Source organism: Colius striatus, chromosome 5 (genome assembly GCF_028858725.1).
Source record: "Colius striatus isolate bColStr4 chromosome 5, bColStr4.1.hap1, whole genome shotgun sequence".
In the NCBI taxonomy this organism is placed as follows: domain Eukaryota; kingdom Metazoa; phylum Chordata; class Aves; order Coliiformes; family Coliidae; genus Colius; species Colius striatus.
Window position 1 is genome coordinate 42498550 of NC_084763.1, and position 19553 is coordinate 42518102.

The 19553-nt window shown below is 39.5% G+C and overlaps 1 protein-coding gene across 2 annotated transcripts in view; it reads left to right on the top strand.

The window, feature by feature from the left end:
* Window positions 1–4857: 4857 nt before the first annotated feature.
* The window catches only part of DNAJB6 (DnaJ heat shock protein family (Hsp40) member B6), a 60144-nt gene continuing 45448 nt past the window's right edge, over window positions 4858–19553 (top strand). For both annotated transcript variants that reach the window (XM_061996315.1, XM_061996314.1), the window contains exons 1-5: window positions 4858–4951; window positions 14830–14938; window positions 16262–16371; window positions 18249–18308; window positions 18662–18772. In XM_061996315.1, the coding sequence (XP_061852299.1) occupies window positions 14874–14938; window positions 16262–16371; window positions 18249–18308; window positions 18662–18772 (346 nt within the window). In that variant the 5' untranslated portion in view covers window positions 4858–4951; window positions 14830–14873. The remainder of the gene's footprint in view (window positions 4952–14829; window positions 14939–16261; window positions 16372–18248; window positions 18309–18661; window positions 18773–19553) is intronic.

Genomic DNA, 19553 nt, shown 5'->3' on the forward strand with positions numbered 1-19553 from the left:
CTGGAACAATGAAGATCCTCTGATAACAAGAGTTTATTCAGACCTGTGACTCAGCACTTGGGTACCAGCCCAGGTCTGCCTGGATCTTTGATAACAGCTTTGACAGACCTACCAGACTTCATCAGCTTTTGTTATTGGAATGTTGATCCTGTGCCAGCAACATCAGATTTAATGCTCTTTAACACAATATTCCAGGCTTTTGCTGCAAGCAGCTAACCATAAAAACATAGAACACTTTTACTTTATACTTTTGCAAATACCTTTGAAGATGATTTTCTGAACCTAAAAGCTTTCCAGTTTTGTTAGTCCTGTAAGTAGATCTGATTAAACATGTTACCTCTTTATACAGGCCCTGCTCTAAAATCTTTCCATGATGTTATCTCTGAGGAGGGGGAAGATGATTTTGGCAGTTTACCTTATGCAGTTCCGCTTCTTGTTTATCTGTGTTCACACAGAGACTGCAAAGTCTATCTGTCGCATAGAAAAACGGGCAGTTTTCATTTAAGGGCTTTCAAATAATTCAAAGACATCTAAGTATGACTAACACTGAAATTTAAGAAATCATAAATGCGTGTAACTGAATATACAGATGAAACTGAACTGTGGGTCAGAAGAATGTTAATTAACTCTTGGAGAACAAGTCAATCCTGTCACATGGTACTTGAACTATGTAACTTGAATGAGCAAAAGGGAGGTTAAAAATGCAATTCAGCGATACCTGACTATAGTTATGAACATTGTTTATCAGAGCGAGTACTACTGTTAAAAGCAAAGTAAGCATAGCCACAATATCTATTTTGAGCTTTGGGTGATCTGGGAGAAGCAGAGACTTTGTCTGGACATGTACAGGTTAGATCACATTGGCCTGAAAAATCTCAGAGATTGAGCTGACCCACTGAAGATATGAAGGGTAAGAGGTAAGGGTAAGACCTCCAGAGAAGGAGACTCCACACCCTCCTGGGGCAGCCTGTGCCAGGGTTCCCTCACCTGAACAGTAAAATAGGGGGGTTTTATGTTTAAATGGAACTTTTTGTGTTGCAGCTTTCCCTCACTGCTTACCAGCAAGCAATGTTCTGCTAATCAGAAAAAAAACCCTGAAACAGAAGCCAATAAAACAAGCCCATAACTTCAGATGTTTTCAGAACCATTCTCAAATTTACGTTTCTCTGTTAAATTCTACGGGAAGCTGAGCAAAGGGGATAAAAAGCTGTCACTGTGCAGGTTGTTGTGGACTTGTCCTGTTTGTCTTATGCTCTCAAAATTAATGATGTGTAGCCCACCTCCATGTGTGGAAAAAAAAAATGCATAGGGGTAAACCTTGTCAAGATGACATCCAATGGAGTGCTGGGTCATTTATTGATGGAGGAACTTTGAACCACAACACAAGTGGGATGTAAACTTATTTCTTTGGGAGGAGCTGGGCAGTCTGGTGGATACCGTGATGGAGACAACCTCAGCCTGCAGCCTCTGTAGTTATTTCTCTCTGCTCTTAGGACCTTGAGACTTAAATAGAATCCTATAATTCCACTTGTGTAGATGAATACAAAATTGTATGGTCAGTTTTCATCGTGCCGTATCTTCAATATAAAATCTCTATAAACAATTAAAGCAAAGTAACTGCCTCATGCTACTTGTAGTGTATTTACTGCAGGTGAGATTTTTAAAATCCAGAAGACTTTTCATACTTTGTTCTCAGCTGACATTGGTTATGAAAGGCTGAGGAAAGAACTGTTCACATGAAGAAACATTTAAAGCATTACATTAACATTTTTACGTGTCTTCTCCTCCTACATAGTCCAGTCTTGAAAAAAGGGCAAGAAGGAGGAGCCGGGTAACTACACACCCATCAGCCTTACCTCCATCCCTGGAAAAGTGATGAAACAACTTAACCCTGGGTGCTGTCTCCAGACATTTAAAGGACAGAGGGTCATTAGGAGCAGTCAACATGGTCTTACCAAAGGGAAATCATGTTTGACCAACCTGGTAGCCTTTTCTGAAGATGTAACCAGGTGGATAGATTGTGGTAGTGCAGTGGGTGTGGTTTATCTTGATTTCAGTAAAGCATTTGACACCGTCTCCCACAGTATCCTCACAGCAAAACTGAGAAAGTGTGGGCTGGACGATCAGATAGTGAGGTGGATTTTTAACTGGTTGAAGGAAAGTTGTCATCAATGGGGCAGGCTCTAGTTGGAGGCCTGTATCTAGTGGAGTCCCTCAGGGGTCAGTGCTGGGACAGGTACTGTTCAATATATTCATTAATGACCTTGCTGAGGGAACAGAGGCACTGTCAGCAAGTTTGCTGATGATCCTAAATTGGGGGGGAGTGGCTGACACACCAGAAGGCTGTGCTGCCATTCAATGAGACCTGGACAGGCTGGAGAGCTGGGCAGAGAGAAATCTAATGAAATTCAACAAGGGCAAGTGCAGAGTCTTGTATCTGGGAAAGAATAACCCTGTGCACCAGTAGAGGTTGGGGAATTAACTCTTAGACAGTTGTGTAGGGGAAAGGGACCTGGGGGTCCTGGTGGACAGCCAGATGAGCATGAGCCAGCAATGTGCCCTCGTGGCCAAGAAGGCCAATGGCATCCTGGGGTGTACTGGAAGAGCTGTGGGCAGTAGTTTGAGAGAAGTTCTCCTCCCTCTCTACTCTGCCCTGGTGAGACCACATCTGGAATATTGTGTCCAGTTCTGGGCTCCTCAATTCAAAAAGGATAGGGAGCTGCTGGAGAGCAGTGCAGGGCCACCAAAATGATGGAGTGGGTCATCTCCCTTATGTTGAAAGGCTGAGGGAGCTGGGGCTCTTCAACTTGGAGCAGAGGAGACTGAGGTGGGAACTCATTAATGTTTATAAATACCTGAAGGTTGAGTGTCAAGAAAATAGAGCCAGGTTGTTCTCAGTGATGTCCAGTGATAGGACAAGGGGCAACAGGTACAAGCTGGAACATAAGAGGTTCCAAAGAAATACGAGGAAGAATTTCTTCACTGTGAGGATGAGGGAGCACTGGAACAGGCTGCCCAGATGGCTTGTTGAGTCTCTTTCTCTGGGGACATTCAAAATCCACTTGGATGAGTTCCAGTGTGACCTACTCTAGAAGGTCCTGCTCTGGCAGGGGGATTGGAATAGATGATTTTTCGAGGTCCGTTCTAACCCTTAAGATTCTGTGATACATAGTACGGACCTGCCACTTGCCTTTGTACTTGCTAAGCTAGAAATCCTCTGAGGTTTGCAACCATACCTTTTAGAAAGAACCAGTCTAACCTACTAGTCTTGGTTTTTATTACAAGTGGAGCAACAACTTGGACTTTGCAACTACTTGCCGACAAGAAATTAATAATGGTGTTAGGTGTCTCTTTGATCTAATTTTAAAGACTTGCTTCCAAGCCCACAATTTAGCACTAGCACAGAATAATATTTATTTGGAGGCTTGTATTTCTTCCAAAGCCTATACTTTTCTTAAGGCTGCCCTACCTACTACTTGCCTTGCTGATTTGCATTAGGTTCTCCTGTTTAATCCAAGCTTGCTTTTTTCTTTTTGAACCTATCCTAGTTCTGCATAAACACCTCCAAATTAATGAGCAGCCTTTCAATTGACTTTATTTGGAGAGTACATGTTTTAGGCAAGGAAACTCTCTAATTTCACCTTGATGATCTATAAATTAATGCCTCCTCCAAATTTTAAGTAAAGAGCAAGAAATATAATTTTATAGCAATTTGAATCATGGATGAAGTCCAAATTTTAAAAATAGAATAATAACTTGGCTGCTTATACTTTGCTCTCAACTATGACACCCGGAAAACCACATACTCAAATGTAACCCAGAGGATGCTTAAATATTTTCAAACAGCCCAAGGAATCTGTACAGGTGCCAGCTGGAAAATGATGAATTATGTGTGAGGATTACAATTTTTGAGACTAAAATAAAGGCACACATGGGGAAGGAAATTTTTTCTTCTCCTTTCTAGCAGTCAAACTCATCTACTTAAATGAGCCAGCAATGTGCCCTCATGGCCAAAGCAGCTGATGGCATCTTGGGGCCTATTAAGGAAGGCAAGGGAGGTACTCCTGCCCCTCTGTTCTACCCTCATGAGGCCTCATCTGGAGTTCTGTGTCCAGTTCTGGGCTCTCCATCTCAAAAGAGACAAGGAACTGCTGGAGAGTCTAGTGAAGTAGTACAAAGATGATCGTGGGACTATAGTATCTTTCTTATGAGGAGAGGCTGCGGGACCTGGGGCTGTTTCATCTGCAGAAGACCGAGGGGCAACCTCATCAACACTTCTGAGTACATAGAGGGTAGATGTCCAGAGGATGGGGTGTCACTCTTTTTCTGTAGTATCTGGCAAAGAGACTAGTAATTATTGAAAAAAGCTGGAACACAAGAAGTTCCACTTAAACCCAAGGAAAAACTTTGCTGTTCAGGTGAGGGAGCCCTGAGTGTGTGGAGTCTCCTTCTCTGGAGGTTTCCAAACCTGCCTGGATGTGTTCCGGTGCTGCCTGATCGAGGGGAACCCGCTTTAGCGGGGCTGGACGGGGTGATCTCTGTAGGTCCCATCCACCCCCCACCATTCTTTGATGGTACGATTATAGAGCGGTGATCCAAATTACTGAAATTCATTTTCTCTTCCTCTTTCCCCGCGCAGCACGCGTGGCCATGGCTGTTGACTCCAGCCCTCGGGGGACGTCCCGGGGCCGGCGGGGCTGGGCAAGGCCACGGGCCCTGGGGCCGCCGCCGGCAGGCCCCGCTGCAGCGCCGCCGGCGGCCGCCAGGGCGCGCTGTCCGCTCGCGCGGGGCAGCACGCCGTTCGAGAAACTTCCGGAAGCGGCCGGGCGGAAACTGACGTCGCGCCGTGACGCTTCTTCCTGTTTGCGGCTCAAGGAAGCTGCCGTTGTCGCCGTTGTCCCGGGCTGCGGGCGTAGAGAGGTTGCGGCCGCGCTGCGGAGGCACCGGGGCGGTGAGTGCGGGCGGCCAGGCGGCCCCGGGGCGGTCTTCGCTTTGTTCGGTCGCGTGAGGGGAGGCGGGGCGGGCGCCGGTTGGCGGCTGGGCCGCGACTGGTAGCGACGGTGTTGCTGGTAACGGGGCCTTGCCGGCGCGGCGCCACCATGCTGCTCGCTGGGGGCCTGACCGTGGAGGGTCCTCCGTAGTAGGGGGCCGGGGTGCTGCCTTTCCCAGAGTTTTCTCCTTAGGCTTTATGGAGATGTGTGGCGGCGGCCCGAGCGGAGCTGGCGAGAGGCACGCGGGGGAGCGGAGCGAGTGGCGGGAAGCGCCGGCGCTGAGGGCTGGCGGGGAGGAGAGGCAGCGGCCCCCAGGCCTGGCGGCGGCCGCAGACTGATCTTGTAACTCGGAGCGGAGCTGATGCAGTTTGGGATTCCCGGGACGTAACGATCCCAGATCGTATTTGTCTGTTTTTTGTGGCAAACAGGAAAGAGCTAGAAGAAAAAATAAAACTACTGATTTTTATTTCCTAGAACTGTATATTCTTGTGGGTTGGAAGAGACCTCCAGAGGTCATTCAGTCCAATCCCCTTGTTAAAGCAGGTTTATCTCGATCAGGGGGCACGAGAACGTGCCCCGCTGGGTTTGGAAACCTCCAGAGGAGGCTCCACACCCAACCGGGCAGCCTGTGCCAGGGCTCCCTCACCCTCACAGGAAATAAACTTTTCCTTGTATGTAAGTGGAACTTTCTATGCTCCAGCTTACATTCCTTGCACCTAGTCCCGTCACTGGAGGTAACAAAGTGTTTCCCCATCCCACTGACGTCCATCTTTTATGTACTTATAAGTATTAATGAGGTCCCCTCCTTAGTCTTTTTTCTGGGCTAAACAGCTCCAGGTCCCGCAGCCTTTCCTTGTCAGAAAGACATTTCAATCCTCTGATCATCTTTGCTGCACTGTCTCTGGAAGTTCCCTGTCTATAAAGTTCCTAGTCACTATTTTTCCTTGCAGTAGTTTCAGTTTCACAAAGGTGAGAGAACACTTCTGTTTAACTCTTTGCTGTTGAATGTGTTGAACAGAGCTTTTACTTAAAACACTACTTTGTAGTGTGTTTCTTTGGCATACTTGTAAACTAAATGTGCTTGTTTTTTCTAGTGGACTTAGTTAAATTCTGTTCTGTGTGTATTAACTCAGAGTAGAACCTGTAGTGAAGTTTGTTGCATGTGAAGGTGGCAATGCTGTGTTTTGAAATCACTTGCCAGATTATAAACTGAGCTCAGAATTGTCACTGGTAGGTAAAGAACATAGTTTGTCCTCAGGATTTGCAGAGTTTCTGAGAGAGCAGCAAGTTGGGAAGTGGTTATTTACAACCAAGGTTCTTGTTTGTAGCAACACCTTCCGCTGTGTTAGTTTTTTTGTCAGAGCTCTCCTTGACTGCTGAAAACCTGCGCTGCAGGCCTTAACCCTTCTAACAAAGATGTTAAAAACAGTTATGCAAAATACTGAGCAAATTTGTTTTAAATTCTCACAGTGATAAACTGCTTATTTGTTTCTTGTTTGGACACAGTAATATCATAGGAACTATATTTGTAATAATGCAAATGTGCAAATGGTTGAACTTGTGACATGGCGTAGTGATTAAGGCCTGAGATTTTAGGATATAGTGTCAAAAAGTGATAAGAACAAGGTGTTGACACAGAGGGAACAGCTGGAATGAAAAGAGACTCTGCCTGTCTGGTCCTCTTGAGACTGCAGTTACTGTTGTCTGCTGACCTTCATTTTTGTTTACTGTTAGGAGATCCTTGTACTCTAGTTAGGAGGGATTTTGTGTTCAGCTGATGAGCCTGGTGGTAAAGTACTGTTTAGTTTGCTGGATTAAGTTGTCAAAGAAGATTTGTTTGGAGGAGGGAGTAAATGTGTATTCAGATCTTGTCTCTGATCACTTTTTTGGTGTTTTTAAAGTTTTAACCAAGTAAAATTAAACAAGAAAAATAGTACTATTGTGTAATACTAGTCTAACTTTGTTTCCCTCTCTTGGCTCTCACGCTGCCCTTCCAGTGGAGAGCAAGAGACTGTTTGAAATGGAAGTTAATTTAGGGTTATATCTGCTTAATCTCAGACATGGGAGGAGAAATTGAAATTACTAATTCTATTGGCAGGACTGTTGGTATATTAATAATTTTATCTGTAAACTTAAAAATTCTCATCACACTCAATCACATTTGTCTTTTTACCACTTGTGCTGTCGGACTACAGCACATTCTTACCAAAACAGCTTTTCTCTGCTGTTTTCTACAGCCTTTCCTAGATTGATGCAGTTGGCTACTTTATCTTGGCTGGGCTTTGGGAGAAAGCATGCAAGGCATTACTTTTATGTAACACAGAGGTTTTAGTTGGAGGAATAATGTGTTTTCTTATTTGTTGTTTTTAATAGGTATATAAATTTTTCAACCTACTGAATTGTTTTGGAATGTACATGGAGAGAGGAAACAATTTATGTTAAAGCATCATATCAGTAACAAGTATATATGAGTTCATAATAGTATTTGGTCTGTACTGAGAAAAGAAATATCTGGGTTTTGGTTTGGTTGTGTGATTGGTTTTGTTACAAATAAAACTTTCAGAAATCCTGCATCTGTGCTTAACACAATGGTGCAGTTCAGTCTTTGAGCTGAGGTCATGCGGGTAAGTCCAGAGGCGCTGAAGTTTCGGCCTGGAATTGACTGAAACGTCAGACCAAGTTGAGCAGCCTGAGTGCAGCCACCCGTGTTTGGCTCTGCTGCAGATAGTGTATCTCAGTCATAGCGCTGCACTGGACTTTCAGACTTGAGTGAACCATCTTTTTACCATATAAACAGTGATGTTTTGAAGGAGGAATGTGTTGCCTTAATTTTCTTTTAAAAGCTAGTTGTGTGGGGTTTAATATTCTAGTATTCTTCTTAAGTAAGAAGTGCTTCATTTCTCTAATAACATTTACAGACGCTTGTCAGCGGTGTCCTGAAAACATTCTCTGTCAACAGCGTTTCCTTTGTTTTGTTTTATCCAGGGAATGGAAGGATTAGTGAGAAACTACTGTTTTGTCAAGACTAGTTAATCTTATATATGATTTATTTTAAGATAAATATAAATAAAAACTGTAGTTCATGATATTAGTAAGTTTAAATTATATTTTTTTTCTTTTGAGTGAAATATTTCATTTGAATGGATATCAGATTTTTTAAAAATTTAGACTTAATGAAAGCATTTGTTCTGCTTCTGTCAAACCGCTGGGGAAGAAATAGTTGACGTGTATGAATTTCACTCCTGCAACTACCAGTTCCACTGAATAAGTACTGAAATCTCACTGACAGTAGTGGGAACTCATCACTTCTCAAAAGTCTTGAAGCTCCTAGTTAAGTCTGAAGCCATTCATAGATTCCTTGCAGATAGTGTTTGGTAAAACTTTCTTAATTGTTTAAAGTCTTTTTAACAGTCTGTCATCATTGTTCTGAAGTAGAAGTTATTGTAATGTAATTTTTTTTTTTTTTTTTTCTGATTGTTTAAAATTGTAGTGACTCCAAAAGTTACTTCAAGGGAAGTGAGTAGAAACACTAAACTGTTATCTTTTCCCTGAAAGATCGTCTGATTGCATGTGATTATTTGGCTGCAGCTTTCCGGACCCGATCTTTGCGAGTTGAAGCTTTCACTTGTTTTAATTGCATATTCAAACACAGATCATATTTTTTTCTTTTAAACAAGTTAGGAGTATTTTTACTTTGTGTAAAAGAGCCTTTTATGGTTAGTTTTAGGAGAGTGCCAATGTGCCAGATATTTGTATGATACAAGTCCAAATTTGGACACCTGAGTAGTTGCGTTTTGGAAAAACGTCCCTTTGCTTTAAGGAGAGATCATGAATAAGTAGCCCTTGATTTAAGGCAGCTCACAGATCAGATAGATAAGCAGTAGAGTATCAGCCAAGAACGTGAGGGCAGCCTATCCTCCGATCTACAGTTTTTCCCAGTTTTTCTTAGCTAGTTTACATTTCTTTCACAGATGATGATTTAACTTTTCATCTGTTTCCATTTTTGTTAGGTTGATCTGTTTTTTAATAGTTTTTTACTTGCTACTCTCTCAGGCTTTTCACGTGCCAAGCAGTAACACAGACAAGAAAGTCCTGTAGTTCTTGTCATAATTGTCTTGTGCTCCTTGGAGAGGAGTGGAATGACCAGGCTTCTTTGTAATTTCTGGCCTTGAGTGGCTCTTTTTTGGTTACAGTGGGCTTTTGTTGTATTGTTTTGTTTTCTTTTTTTATATAGAACTTGAGCTGCAAGCTAAACAGCCTAGATTACTTTTCCCCTCTATGAACTGCACCCTCATACAAAAAATGCTGTATTCAAATTGGTTTTCTGACATAGAATCAGGATGTTTTGTGTAAACCTAAGATGAAACTAAGCTTTTTGGAATGTTGGTTTTATTAGAATCGTCTTACGGGGATGCTGTAGTAGTATTAATATAATAAGTATAAACACAGCTATTTAGTACATTTTATTACCTCTAATTATATGGTAAATTTACATTTTTCCATGAAACAATAAATTTCAGGCAGCTGTGAAGTTAAGCATAGAAAAGCTGTCACAGTTTAGGTAAGTAGAAATTAAAAGTGCTGAGGTTTTTAGTATATCATAGTCTTTAGTACATTGTGCATCTAGTAGTGGAAAGAAAAAATTAACATTGGTGTGTTGTGTAAATTTATTTGTCAGATTAATTAGCCCCAAATTTTATACAGATGTTCTTGCTGTGTACTGTTCACTCCGAATTAAAGTAACTTTCTTTGTTTCCTTAGCATTCTTAAATGTCTCAAAGGTTTTCTGCTGTACAACATGAGTGTTTTGATGTTACTGCTTGTGCAGCCTGAACAGAATGGGCCTTTGCTAGTACAGCCCAGAGACCGCTTGTGGTCTCAGCTCTGTTAAATTTAGCCCAAATACTGTTGCTAGAACTGACAGAGGTCTTTATTTTATTTGGGATTTGGTGAAGGATTTGAGACTTGTATTGTTCCCTGTGTCGCTGAGTTCTACTAGGTGAAATGCATTTGATTGTTGATGAAGCATTGCTCTGAAGAGTTCTGATCTGAGAGTTGTATTTTTTTGATGAGAGCGTGGGATGACACAGGAAGGCAGTGTCTGTAGTCAGCATCTGGATATTAAAGGCAGTGACCTCTTCAATCCAGTGAGCGCTCCTTGAGCCACTGGTACACATATGTCTTTAAAGCCTTGGCAATCCATTACTGCATTAAGGTTGATCTTTATTTACCCTTGTTTTAGGTTGACAACTTGGGGAGATGTGGGCAAGTAATTAACGATTCATGGATTATGTTTTAAATTGATAGCTTGTGGACATAGGAAGTGACTGAACCGATGAAGTTTTTTATTCTAAGGCTGAAAATACTTGTCTATGTCTCTGAATTTACTATACTGTAAATGATAAAAAGCTTAGCAAAGGTTTCTTAGTTATATAAAAATCAAATGAGGACATTCTAGAAAACTTAAAAAGAGTTAATAACATTGCTTGATTTTTTTTTTTGTGTGTGGTCCTAGATCCACAATGGTATTAATGCTACTGCATTCATTCATTCATACTTTGAAGGAGTGTAAAATTTCATTGGGTCCAAACTTGGAATGTGCAAAATCATATTTTTTTTAATGATAACTTGTAATTCCCAAAGATCTTTAAGTGTTTGCATCATGTGTTAACATACCACAAGCATCTCTAAATTGCTCAGCTGCTGTTGAGTAGGTCAGACACAAGCTCAGGCTAGGATGGGATTCAGATCAGGATGTTTGTTCTTCCTGTGTTGCCAGCAGGATGTGATCCTTTAGATACGTTCCTGGGAAGCAGGTAGGTATGTGGGTCTGCATGGCCGTGCATGGTGTTGATGACTGGCTGCATCTGTGAAGTACATGAATCAGGAATTTGGAGCTCCATCTCCCTTTACCCAGGTGACTGCACCAATCACTAAGCATGAGCTGTTCTGGCATCTTTCAGGACTCTCTGTGCTGCCCCATTGCTTCATGGCCAGAAATAGATAACTTTTTTCTGACTAGGCTGACTGCAAAGGTCACATGGCCCTTGCTGTCTGAATCCCCTCCCAACTGGTTTAAGAATTTATTGTTTGGATGCCTTCTTCCATTCCGTATTTAAGTTAGGGGTGCTGTATTGTCATCCCTGCAGGTTGTGTATCTGATTACTTTTTTTTTTTTCTTGTCACTGATCTTTGCAGTTTTGTAGCTCTTTACATATCTGTCTTCTGTAATTCTTCTCATGCCTTTTACGTAGCTGAGGACTTTACTGTAAAGAGAGTTTATGAGCCAGGTTTCAAGATAACTAAATTGATCTATCTTTGGGCTGTGCTCTTAAGAGAGAAATGTCCAACCTGATCATGTACCCCTGTCAGCTGCAGGGAGTCAGTAAGAACACTCATGGCTACTGCTCGGTAAGCCGGAACAAAGCTGACTTCTCCTGTCATGACTGAGAAATCTTTAAGCTATGGAACCTTGTTGTTCACATAAACATTTGGATGTTTGATTTGTTCATGCTCCAAAGAATGAGTTGGAGTAGCTGATAGTGTCCTGTAAACACAGTCCAGTTATAAACACAACTAATGGTAGACTTTTGCCAAAGAACACCAAGGTCATGAAACAACTTTGATCTGGAAGGTTTTTTGTGGGATTTTTTTTTTTTCTAAAAATTAATTTATTTATTTATTTATTATGAGACCTTAAAGACTTCTGTGGTTGGACATGGCAAATCAGCTAATGTCAGCTGGCTTCCTTGTGGCTTTGGAAAAATCCCTTTTGAATGCCGAGTTAAGGAGCCTTGCGTGTGTATTTTGAGATAAATTGACAGATTTGGGGTTGGAAGAAGATTTTTGTCCTGTCATTTTTGTTAGGACAGCTAAGTATTTTTGCTTTTCATTTTATGGAAAGGTATGGTTCACTTCTTCAAAATATATAGGCATTTTCACCATGCAGATGCCTACTAGCCTTAAAACTACTGATTTAACTTTTTTCTGCTTTGATATAAGTTGTTGCTGTTGTTTTCCTGAGTGAGTATTTTAATTTTTTTTTTTTTTTTTGGCAGACTGGAGACAGATCTCTTCTAGTTTTTGAGTGTAAAGCTGGGTTTTTTTGTGTTGGTGGTTTTCTTTTTCTGTATTTCTGGATGTTGAGCAAAAACACGAGTATTTTTAAGGGGCTAAGTATCAGATGATGCTGTTCAGTGCTTTTGCATATTTTGCTTAAGCTGGGGGAAAAAATGCTGCAGATAAATGTTCTTCATGTATGTAAATGTTGCTACAACTTTTTTGCATACAAGAGAAAAGTTCCTATGATATCTAAAATTATAGTGGTGCAGTTTATGCTTTATGGTAACAATCAGAATAGCAATAATGGTTAATCGTAGATGAACTTTTACTGTCACCTGAATGTTTGATTAAGAGAAGGAGAATACAAGCAGTTTGTTTTTGTTGAAGAGCTTCTGGCTTGTCTTAGTTCTAGACTTTTTATTAGTGGCAAATAATAACTGAAGAATAAAATGCTCAAAAGATTCTCAAGCCTCAGGCATTTCTTTGAAATAAATAATTCTTTTGTTCAATAATTGAAATGTTTAAAGAAATCTTTGTTGAAATCAATATGATGGCCAGTGTGCACAAAGTTCTCTAGGAAAAGATGTGATTTGGTTTTTACATCTAAATTGCTTTATTTGCTTATCCTAGCTAGAAGCTGGAGTTTTGAATTTTCCCTTGAAGATATTTGCTTAGATTGAAAGGAGTTCTAATGCAAATCTTTAATAAGAAAAGTATATGGAAAGAAAACTTAGCATTATGGTATGTGCTCTTAGGTGTTGTGGCTTCCTGCTGTAAGATCATAGGTTTTAGACTAGTATCACTTGTTAGATAGAGCTCTGACTTCTAGTCTTAAGCTTGATTCATGCTAGATCCCCCCTCCCTGGCGTTTATTTCTGTAAACTCTATTCCATATATACTATTACTCGTAAGGATTGACTACAGGATTTGATAACATGCTTAACCCAGGTTACCTTTGCTCCTGACCTGTGTATTCATAGAGCTGCTGTTCTGATCATCGTTTGGGAAACAGCAAAACTAGTGAGGATAGTTGGTAGGAAAAACTCTGGGATATTTTTGGCATTTTGTTTACATAATGAACCCTGCCATTACTGTGTTAGTATTGACATTCATAATGTTAATTTTAATGTACATCTTCCCACTTCCCTTGGTCACAATATTAACTACCCTTACAGTTTTTTTCAGTGTGAAGGTTTCTTCAAAGGGCAGTGTGATTTAGAGGTCTGTGTACCTGCTATACTTGAATTTTATGGTTTTGGGACTTTATGATTAATTAGATTGCTAAAACCAACGTTTGCTTCTGGAAGTGGTTTGGAGGGGGGAAGGTGGCATGGCAGGATTGCTCCTAAACTGGTTTTGCCACTTGAGGAAGTGTGTAACCACATCTCTAATTAAAGTTAATTCCGCATTATTACAACAGCAATGTATTTTTAAGATGTACCAATTTATTTTGAAAGGCAGTTTCTCTTTAATGTTTATGTTCTAGGATATTGAAAGAGATACATAATACTAGTACAATGAATTAATTTCAGAGTATTTCACTGGTCTTGTGTCATCCTTCATTCTTGCAGCATTTATGTAGAAGAATGTGAAAATGAGTCTTTGAAATAAGAAACACCGACTTGAGGGCTGGGGGGAAGTGATTTCAGTGATTCTTTTTTTCTTGATGCACAGGATAAAATGTGATAAATACATTGCAGTAGTGTTACAACCAGGTATGGGCGACTGCCTGTACTGAGTTGATATATCATTGAAAAGGTCAGTGTTGCCTTGTTCATAAAACTTGAATGAACCAGCAGCGGTGGTAGGATGGAAAGATGACTGAAAGTTTTGCTGGAATGGAGACTTGTTTACACTAGTGAGGAGAAGAAGCCTTTGAAAGAAGAGATGAAATGTTCTTAACATTTTTAGAAATATTCTATAGCCATAGATGAAGTAATGATTAGGGTAACTCTTCTTTGTAGCTATAGTATTGACCAGAAACTGTCAGTATTTAATGGAGTATGACAGATTACTTTTAACTTAAAAGTTTCTTAGGACTCTTGAGAAAACTTTGTGTTATACTAACAAACACAAGATGCCTCTATACTGGAGTTGGTTGGTTAACCTTGCAGTTTGAGCAGTCTTGCCTGACTGTATGTGTTACATTGGTAACCATAAAGGACATAAATAGAATTCAGTAGCTTTGGTCATATGTGAATTTTCATATATGAAGGGTTTCAGTACAAGAAGAGCGAATTGGAAACTGTCAGTGGAGTTTTGGATTTCTAAGACCTACACATAAATTACTTTTTGGAAAGGAGTGTCTCAGTAATGTTCTGAACAGTATATGAGAAAGATGTGGCCCTTTGTGCATATACATGCTTAAGACATGACTTAGGTGCTAAGGACGTGATGTAGGTGTCATATGACAAACGCACATAATATGTAGTTTCTTTTGCATTCAGTTATTAATGTATATATCAAAGTGATGACATGCTGTTCATACTCTTCCTAATATACTGATTAAACCTGAATTTTTAGTGTAATTTGTTTTGGAAGCCTGTACTCATGTCTCTGTGCACCGTGTTTGTGAGATTAAAGAAAAGAAACAGAAGTCAGAGTCAAAGTAATTGATCTGTAAGTTCGTTTATTTTTGGGGTTAGAGAACATGTGTATTTGTAAAAACAAGTAGCTTTCAGATTAGGTTTGGTATTTGAAGGTACTAGACTCCTACCAGACTGTTTTGAGGTAGTGTTACTGGACAAGTTTAATTTACAAGATTTTGTTGTTACAGGACTTGAAATACTCAGCTGTTGTTAACAAGACAACTACTGAAACATGGTGGATTATTATGAAGTTCTGGGAGTGCAAAAGCATGCCTCAGCAGAAGATATTAAAAAAGCGTAAGTATCACTGATGTGTATACAAGATGCATTTTAAGGAACAAGCGCAATCACTATTTCTCACTTGATTGTCAATGCTAGGATGAATGGTAGTTATCTAAGGTGGTATCTTCACTAACAGAAATGTTCAATGTTGTGAAGAAATTCGGAAAAGAATTGTGAATAGTGCTGAAGTGTAAAGGCTTCAGTCACTGTTTTCTGATAACTATTAAATGCATTTCTGTACAACTGTGCCTCCAAAGTTGATAAAGAACAGGCAGTGACATCCCCTTCTCTGGCTGAATTGTAGTAAGTAGTCTTCCCCTTCATTTGCAGATGTGCTTTCTCAAACTTGCTAACAAGTATTTGGCATGCTGCTTTTTTGGATAGTAGCACTTTCTTATCATGAGATCTGGTTTCTGTGCTCAGATTTTGATGAACTAAACATCTCTTTACTACTAACCTCCCCTCCCCGCCTTTAAGTTATGAATATCCAAAAGAACCAATTCCAGTTCTTAGTTTAGAGTTAGTGTTTTTATGTGCTGTTTTAAAATGAATACTTGTAACATTTTCAAAAGGTACCATTTACATTGCAAGAAGCAATTGGGAGGAAACATTTCTGTAGTACAAATTTCTAGTGTACCAAAACTATTTGTCATTAAATTGCAGTTTCAAGTAATATGGAAATACCACGTTTCTCCTGTTTTTCCCCATGGCATCTGACCTTAATCAAATTGCACTGGTGTTTGGAAGTTTGATTTATGCCTTTTTTCTGCCTTCTTCTTTTGCAAATTCCTGTGCATACCACTTCATCAACTCAAATGTTTGAGCTGTGGTCTGGTATGACTGTATAAAACACTCCAGATCAACCATCATGGGCGTTGTGTGCAGGTGTAGCACTCGTAGAAGCCACTGATGTTCAGATGCTGAGACAGTCTGGTATCAGGGTACTCTTGGAGCTTTGCTGTCTTTGTACCAGAAGAATACTATTAATGCTTCTCATGGTTGGTTGTAGTATGTAATAATTGTGGAACTTCAAGGAGAAGTCCATAGCAGAAGTCTTACAGAATATTCCACTTAAACCTGCCACATGTTGATCATCGGAAACACCCAGGAATAATCTCACTAAAGATCCCTGAATCCAGTTTTTTGTTAAAGGAAGTCTGAGTAAATGGTTCTTTGTGTACCTGTAGAATCTGTTCATGCTGCTTTAGATGCAGGATACAAAGCACTGAGGAATCTCTAAATGTTTTAATCCCTTACAACTTATTTGAAACATTTTGTGTTTATCTCTATAGCATATTCCTACATTTCAGAGTAAAATATCGTTTTCCTTCCATTTAGGTACCGTAAATTGGCATTAAAATGGCACCCTGATAAAAATCCAGACGACAAAGAAGAGGCAGAACGACAATTTAAACAAGTAGCTGAGGCCTATGAAGTTTTGTCAGATGGTAGGTATTTTATAAAAGAACTCTTGAACTGCAGGGCTCTAGTCTGAATATTACACTGAAAATGCTTTATGATGCTTTAAAGGGATATTGTAACTTTAGTTTACTATCCAACTTAATTACTTAATTTTCAAAAGAAAGGAGAGAAAAAGAAGCTTGCAGGTAAGACAGAATAAGCAGAATTTTTGAAACGAGATTCAGAATCTATAGACAAGTAACCAAACCATTTTTCTTCTAGAAACTGAAATCCTATGTTTGCTAGAAGTTCCTGAAGAGGTATCTTTGAATATTAAGATTGTTTTTTATCTTAGGAAGTAAAGCCAATGTTACAATCAGTTTAGGGGGATTACTGTTCTTAACCAATCCTGCTGGGCCTGCTTCTTCTAGATCTTGTAACAGCAAACCAATCCCGAGGAAGACCAAGCAAAGTGAAAACCTAGTTAAAAATTTGACTTGTGTTTGAATGAATTCCATAAAGTCATTCAGCTGTGTTGGTGAGCAGAGTGTTTACTTTGAATTAATCTGAAACAGTTGCTTAGCCTGTCCCAGGTGGTGCAGGAATTCACCAGTATCTATTTGAAAAGTAACCTTAACTTTTGTTAATGTTCTGGCAAAAGCACAGTGAATCATAACAAAGTGATTTACTTTGGTTATTTTCCCCTGTAATTGACTGCAGCTGTCTGTATGCTATTTCTGAAGCGTCCTTGATTTCACCTGAGACCAGTGAGCATGGGAAAGCTATATTTAAAGTCTAGCAGCATCTAGATTACCCTTCGGAATTTGGCCTGGTTTCTCACACTGCAGTCATGTTCACCCTGTTTCTTTGGTTAGTTTTGATACTTAATTGACACGGGAGAAACAGAATTTATGGGCAGTTCATTGTATGCATGTCTTCTAGAGTAATTTAACCTCTTAAGCAAGTTTCATGGGTGAGAGAAAAATAGGACACTGGTCTGGTGGTTATACAGATCTTTTAAGTTCTTTGGAAACAATACACTGCTAGAATTTTGGGACGTCTTCTAAAATTGCTGCCTGTTTTTGGATCTGGTCCAAATCTTAAGTTACTGATGTCTTAACAATCATTTGTGCAGTGGGATATCTAAATCCCGAGGCCTGTGGTTAAGAGGCAATCAACTGTTCTGCAGACTTAATGAAATTTTCTGACAGCATTACACACTTGAATGAAGACCGATTTTTGGCAGAATAGTTTTGTGAGGAGTTATATAAGCTAAGACTACTAAAATTGGATGATTGTAGAACACACTTCCCTTATGGTTTTAAAAACGTTACAGTTTTCAAAGTGAATTTTGGGCTTTGTGAGCCCTTGGGTCTTCCTTGGTGTTTCCTGCACCTTCTGAGACCTTGTCTACATTATTGCTTTAGTCTTTTTACATCACTGGGGAGGTTAACCTCCATTCTTTAAAAATTGCTTTCAAGAATGGCAATATGGGTAGTGTACTGAGCTTTGCTGAGGGAGTGTGTGGTGGGGAACTTATCTACAAGTAATGAAAACTTGCAATGATGATCAGTATGTAAAATTTGAATTCCTGTTAGAAGTATTTTACCTTTCAGCATCTATTTCGATTAACTGCACGTTCTTTCAGTAATGCTATTTGAATTTCAAAAACATTGTTTACTAAAGAGATTTCAGTGGGAATAGCATGATAATGTTAAGATTCTCAAATCAGGTACCCTGACTGGATTTTGGCTGATGCTTCACCACCAGCATGAGCAACATAATCTACCTATGTACATCTTTAAGCAGTTCAGATTCTCTTTTCAGTACCAACAGTGCATTTTCTTTCTCAACCTAAATTACGTCTCAGTCCTTAACAAAAATGTGCCTGTTTACTGACCTAATGTAAAACTTCTCTTTGTAGCTAAAAAGCGGGACATCTATGACAGATACGGAAAAGAAGGCTTGATAAATGGAGGTGGAGGTATGTTGACTAGTAGTGTTGTTTGCTTTCTCTGTTCTGGTGGAAAGCCATTTTCTGCAGCTTTCTTTTTAAGATAAGAATCTGGAAGTAGGTATGTTAAGGCCTAAAATGTAACATCTTGGAAATTCTAGTTACAGTTGTTTCTTCCAATTTTTCTAGCTATTGTAAAATATACTATTACTGATATCTGGGATCTAGAAAGTATTGTGTGTACTTAGCTTGAGTGATACCTGAAAAGGAGAGAGGAATTTTAGAAACTCACTGTATTTTCAAATGATGCAATTACCATAAAGCTTGAATTTCATGTTTGTAAGAGTATGTGAGTGTAATTGAAATTTAACAACTTTTTGCAGGTGGAAATCATCATGATAATCCATTTGAATTTGGATTTACATTCCGTAACCCAGAAGATGTCTTCAGGGAGTTTTTTGGTGGAAGGGACCCCTTTTCATTTGACTTCTTTGGTAAGTAATCCACTGCTTTAACTGTGTGTATCTGAAGTGTGGCTAAAACTTTACTGTTAGAGCTGCAGTTGCTATGTATGTTTCTTACTACAAATGACTCTGAAAACTGGAGCTAAACAGTTGTTGTTTTATTTAAAAAGTTTGATTTCTACCTTTTCTGTGTTTATTTAATAGTGCGGAACAGATATGACTTGCCAGTTAATGTTTTGTCAAAAGATCTGGTTTAAAAATCCATAAAATCATGGCTGCTATGTGTCTAAGTTGGAAGGAACTAACATTCAACAGAAAAAGTATACACTAGAATTCCCTCTTGGGAATTTGACTAGTCAAACTTAGTCTCTTTTGATCTGTAAATATTTAATGTAGCTTTGAGAGCTTTTGAACTGCACAATTTAACTGTAATTGTTACAACTTAACTTGCAGTGTGAACTTTTATCATAGCAGGTATGATTTTCTTGTATAAAAATAAGATAACTGCATAATCTAGACACTTTCTCAAATTCATGTCACATGTTTGCTTGGGGGATAGAGCCTCTGAAGGCTCGGGGAACTGAAACAGTTCTTGAAATCTAGGTGCTTCATTTAGTTAAAAGAGGCAATACATGATGAAGTTGTCAAAGTAATCTTTTTACCTTAGTGCTGATGGTCTTTTGCATTGTGATGTTGCTTGCTCTGGTGTATTCAAGCTCTTACTCAATTCCTTTGTGTATGTTCTACTGCCTAAAATGCTGACCTATAAAGCGGAGAAGGTCTTGTGGTTTTTTTTTTTTTTTAAAGTAAA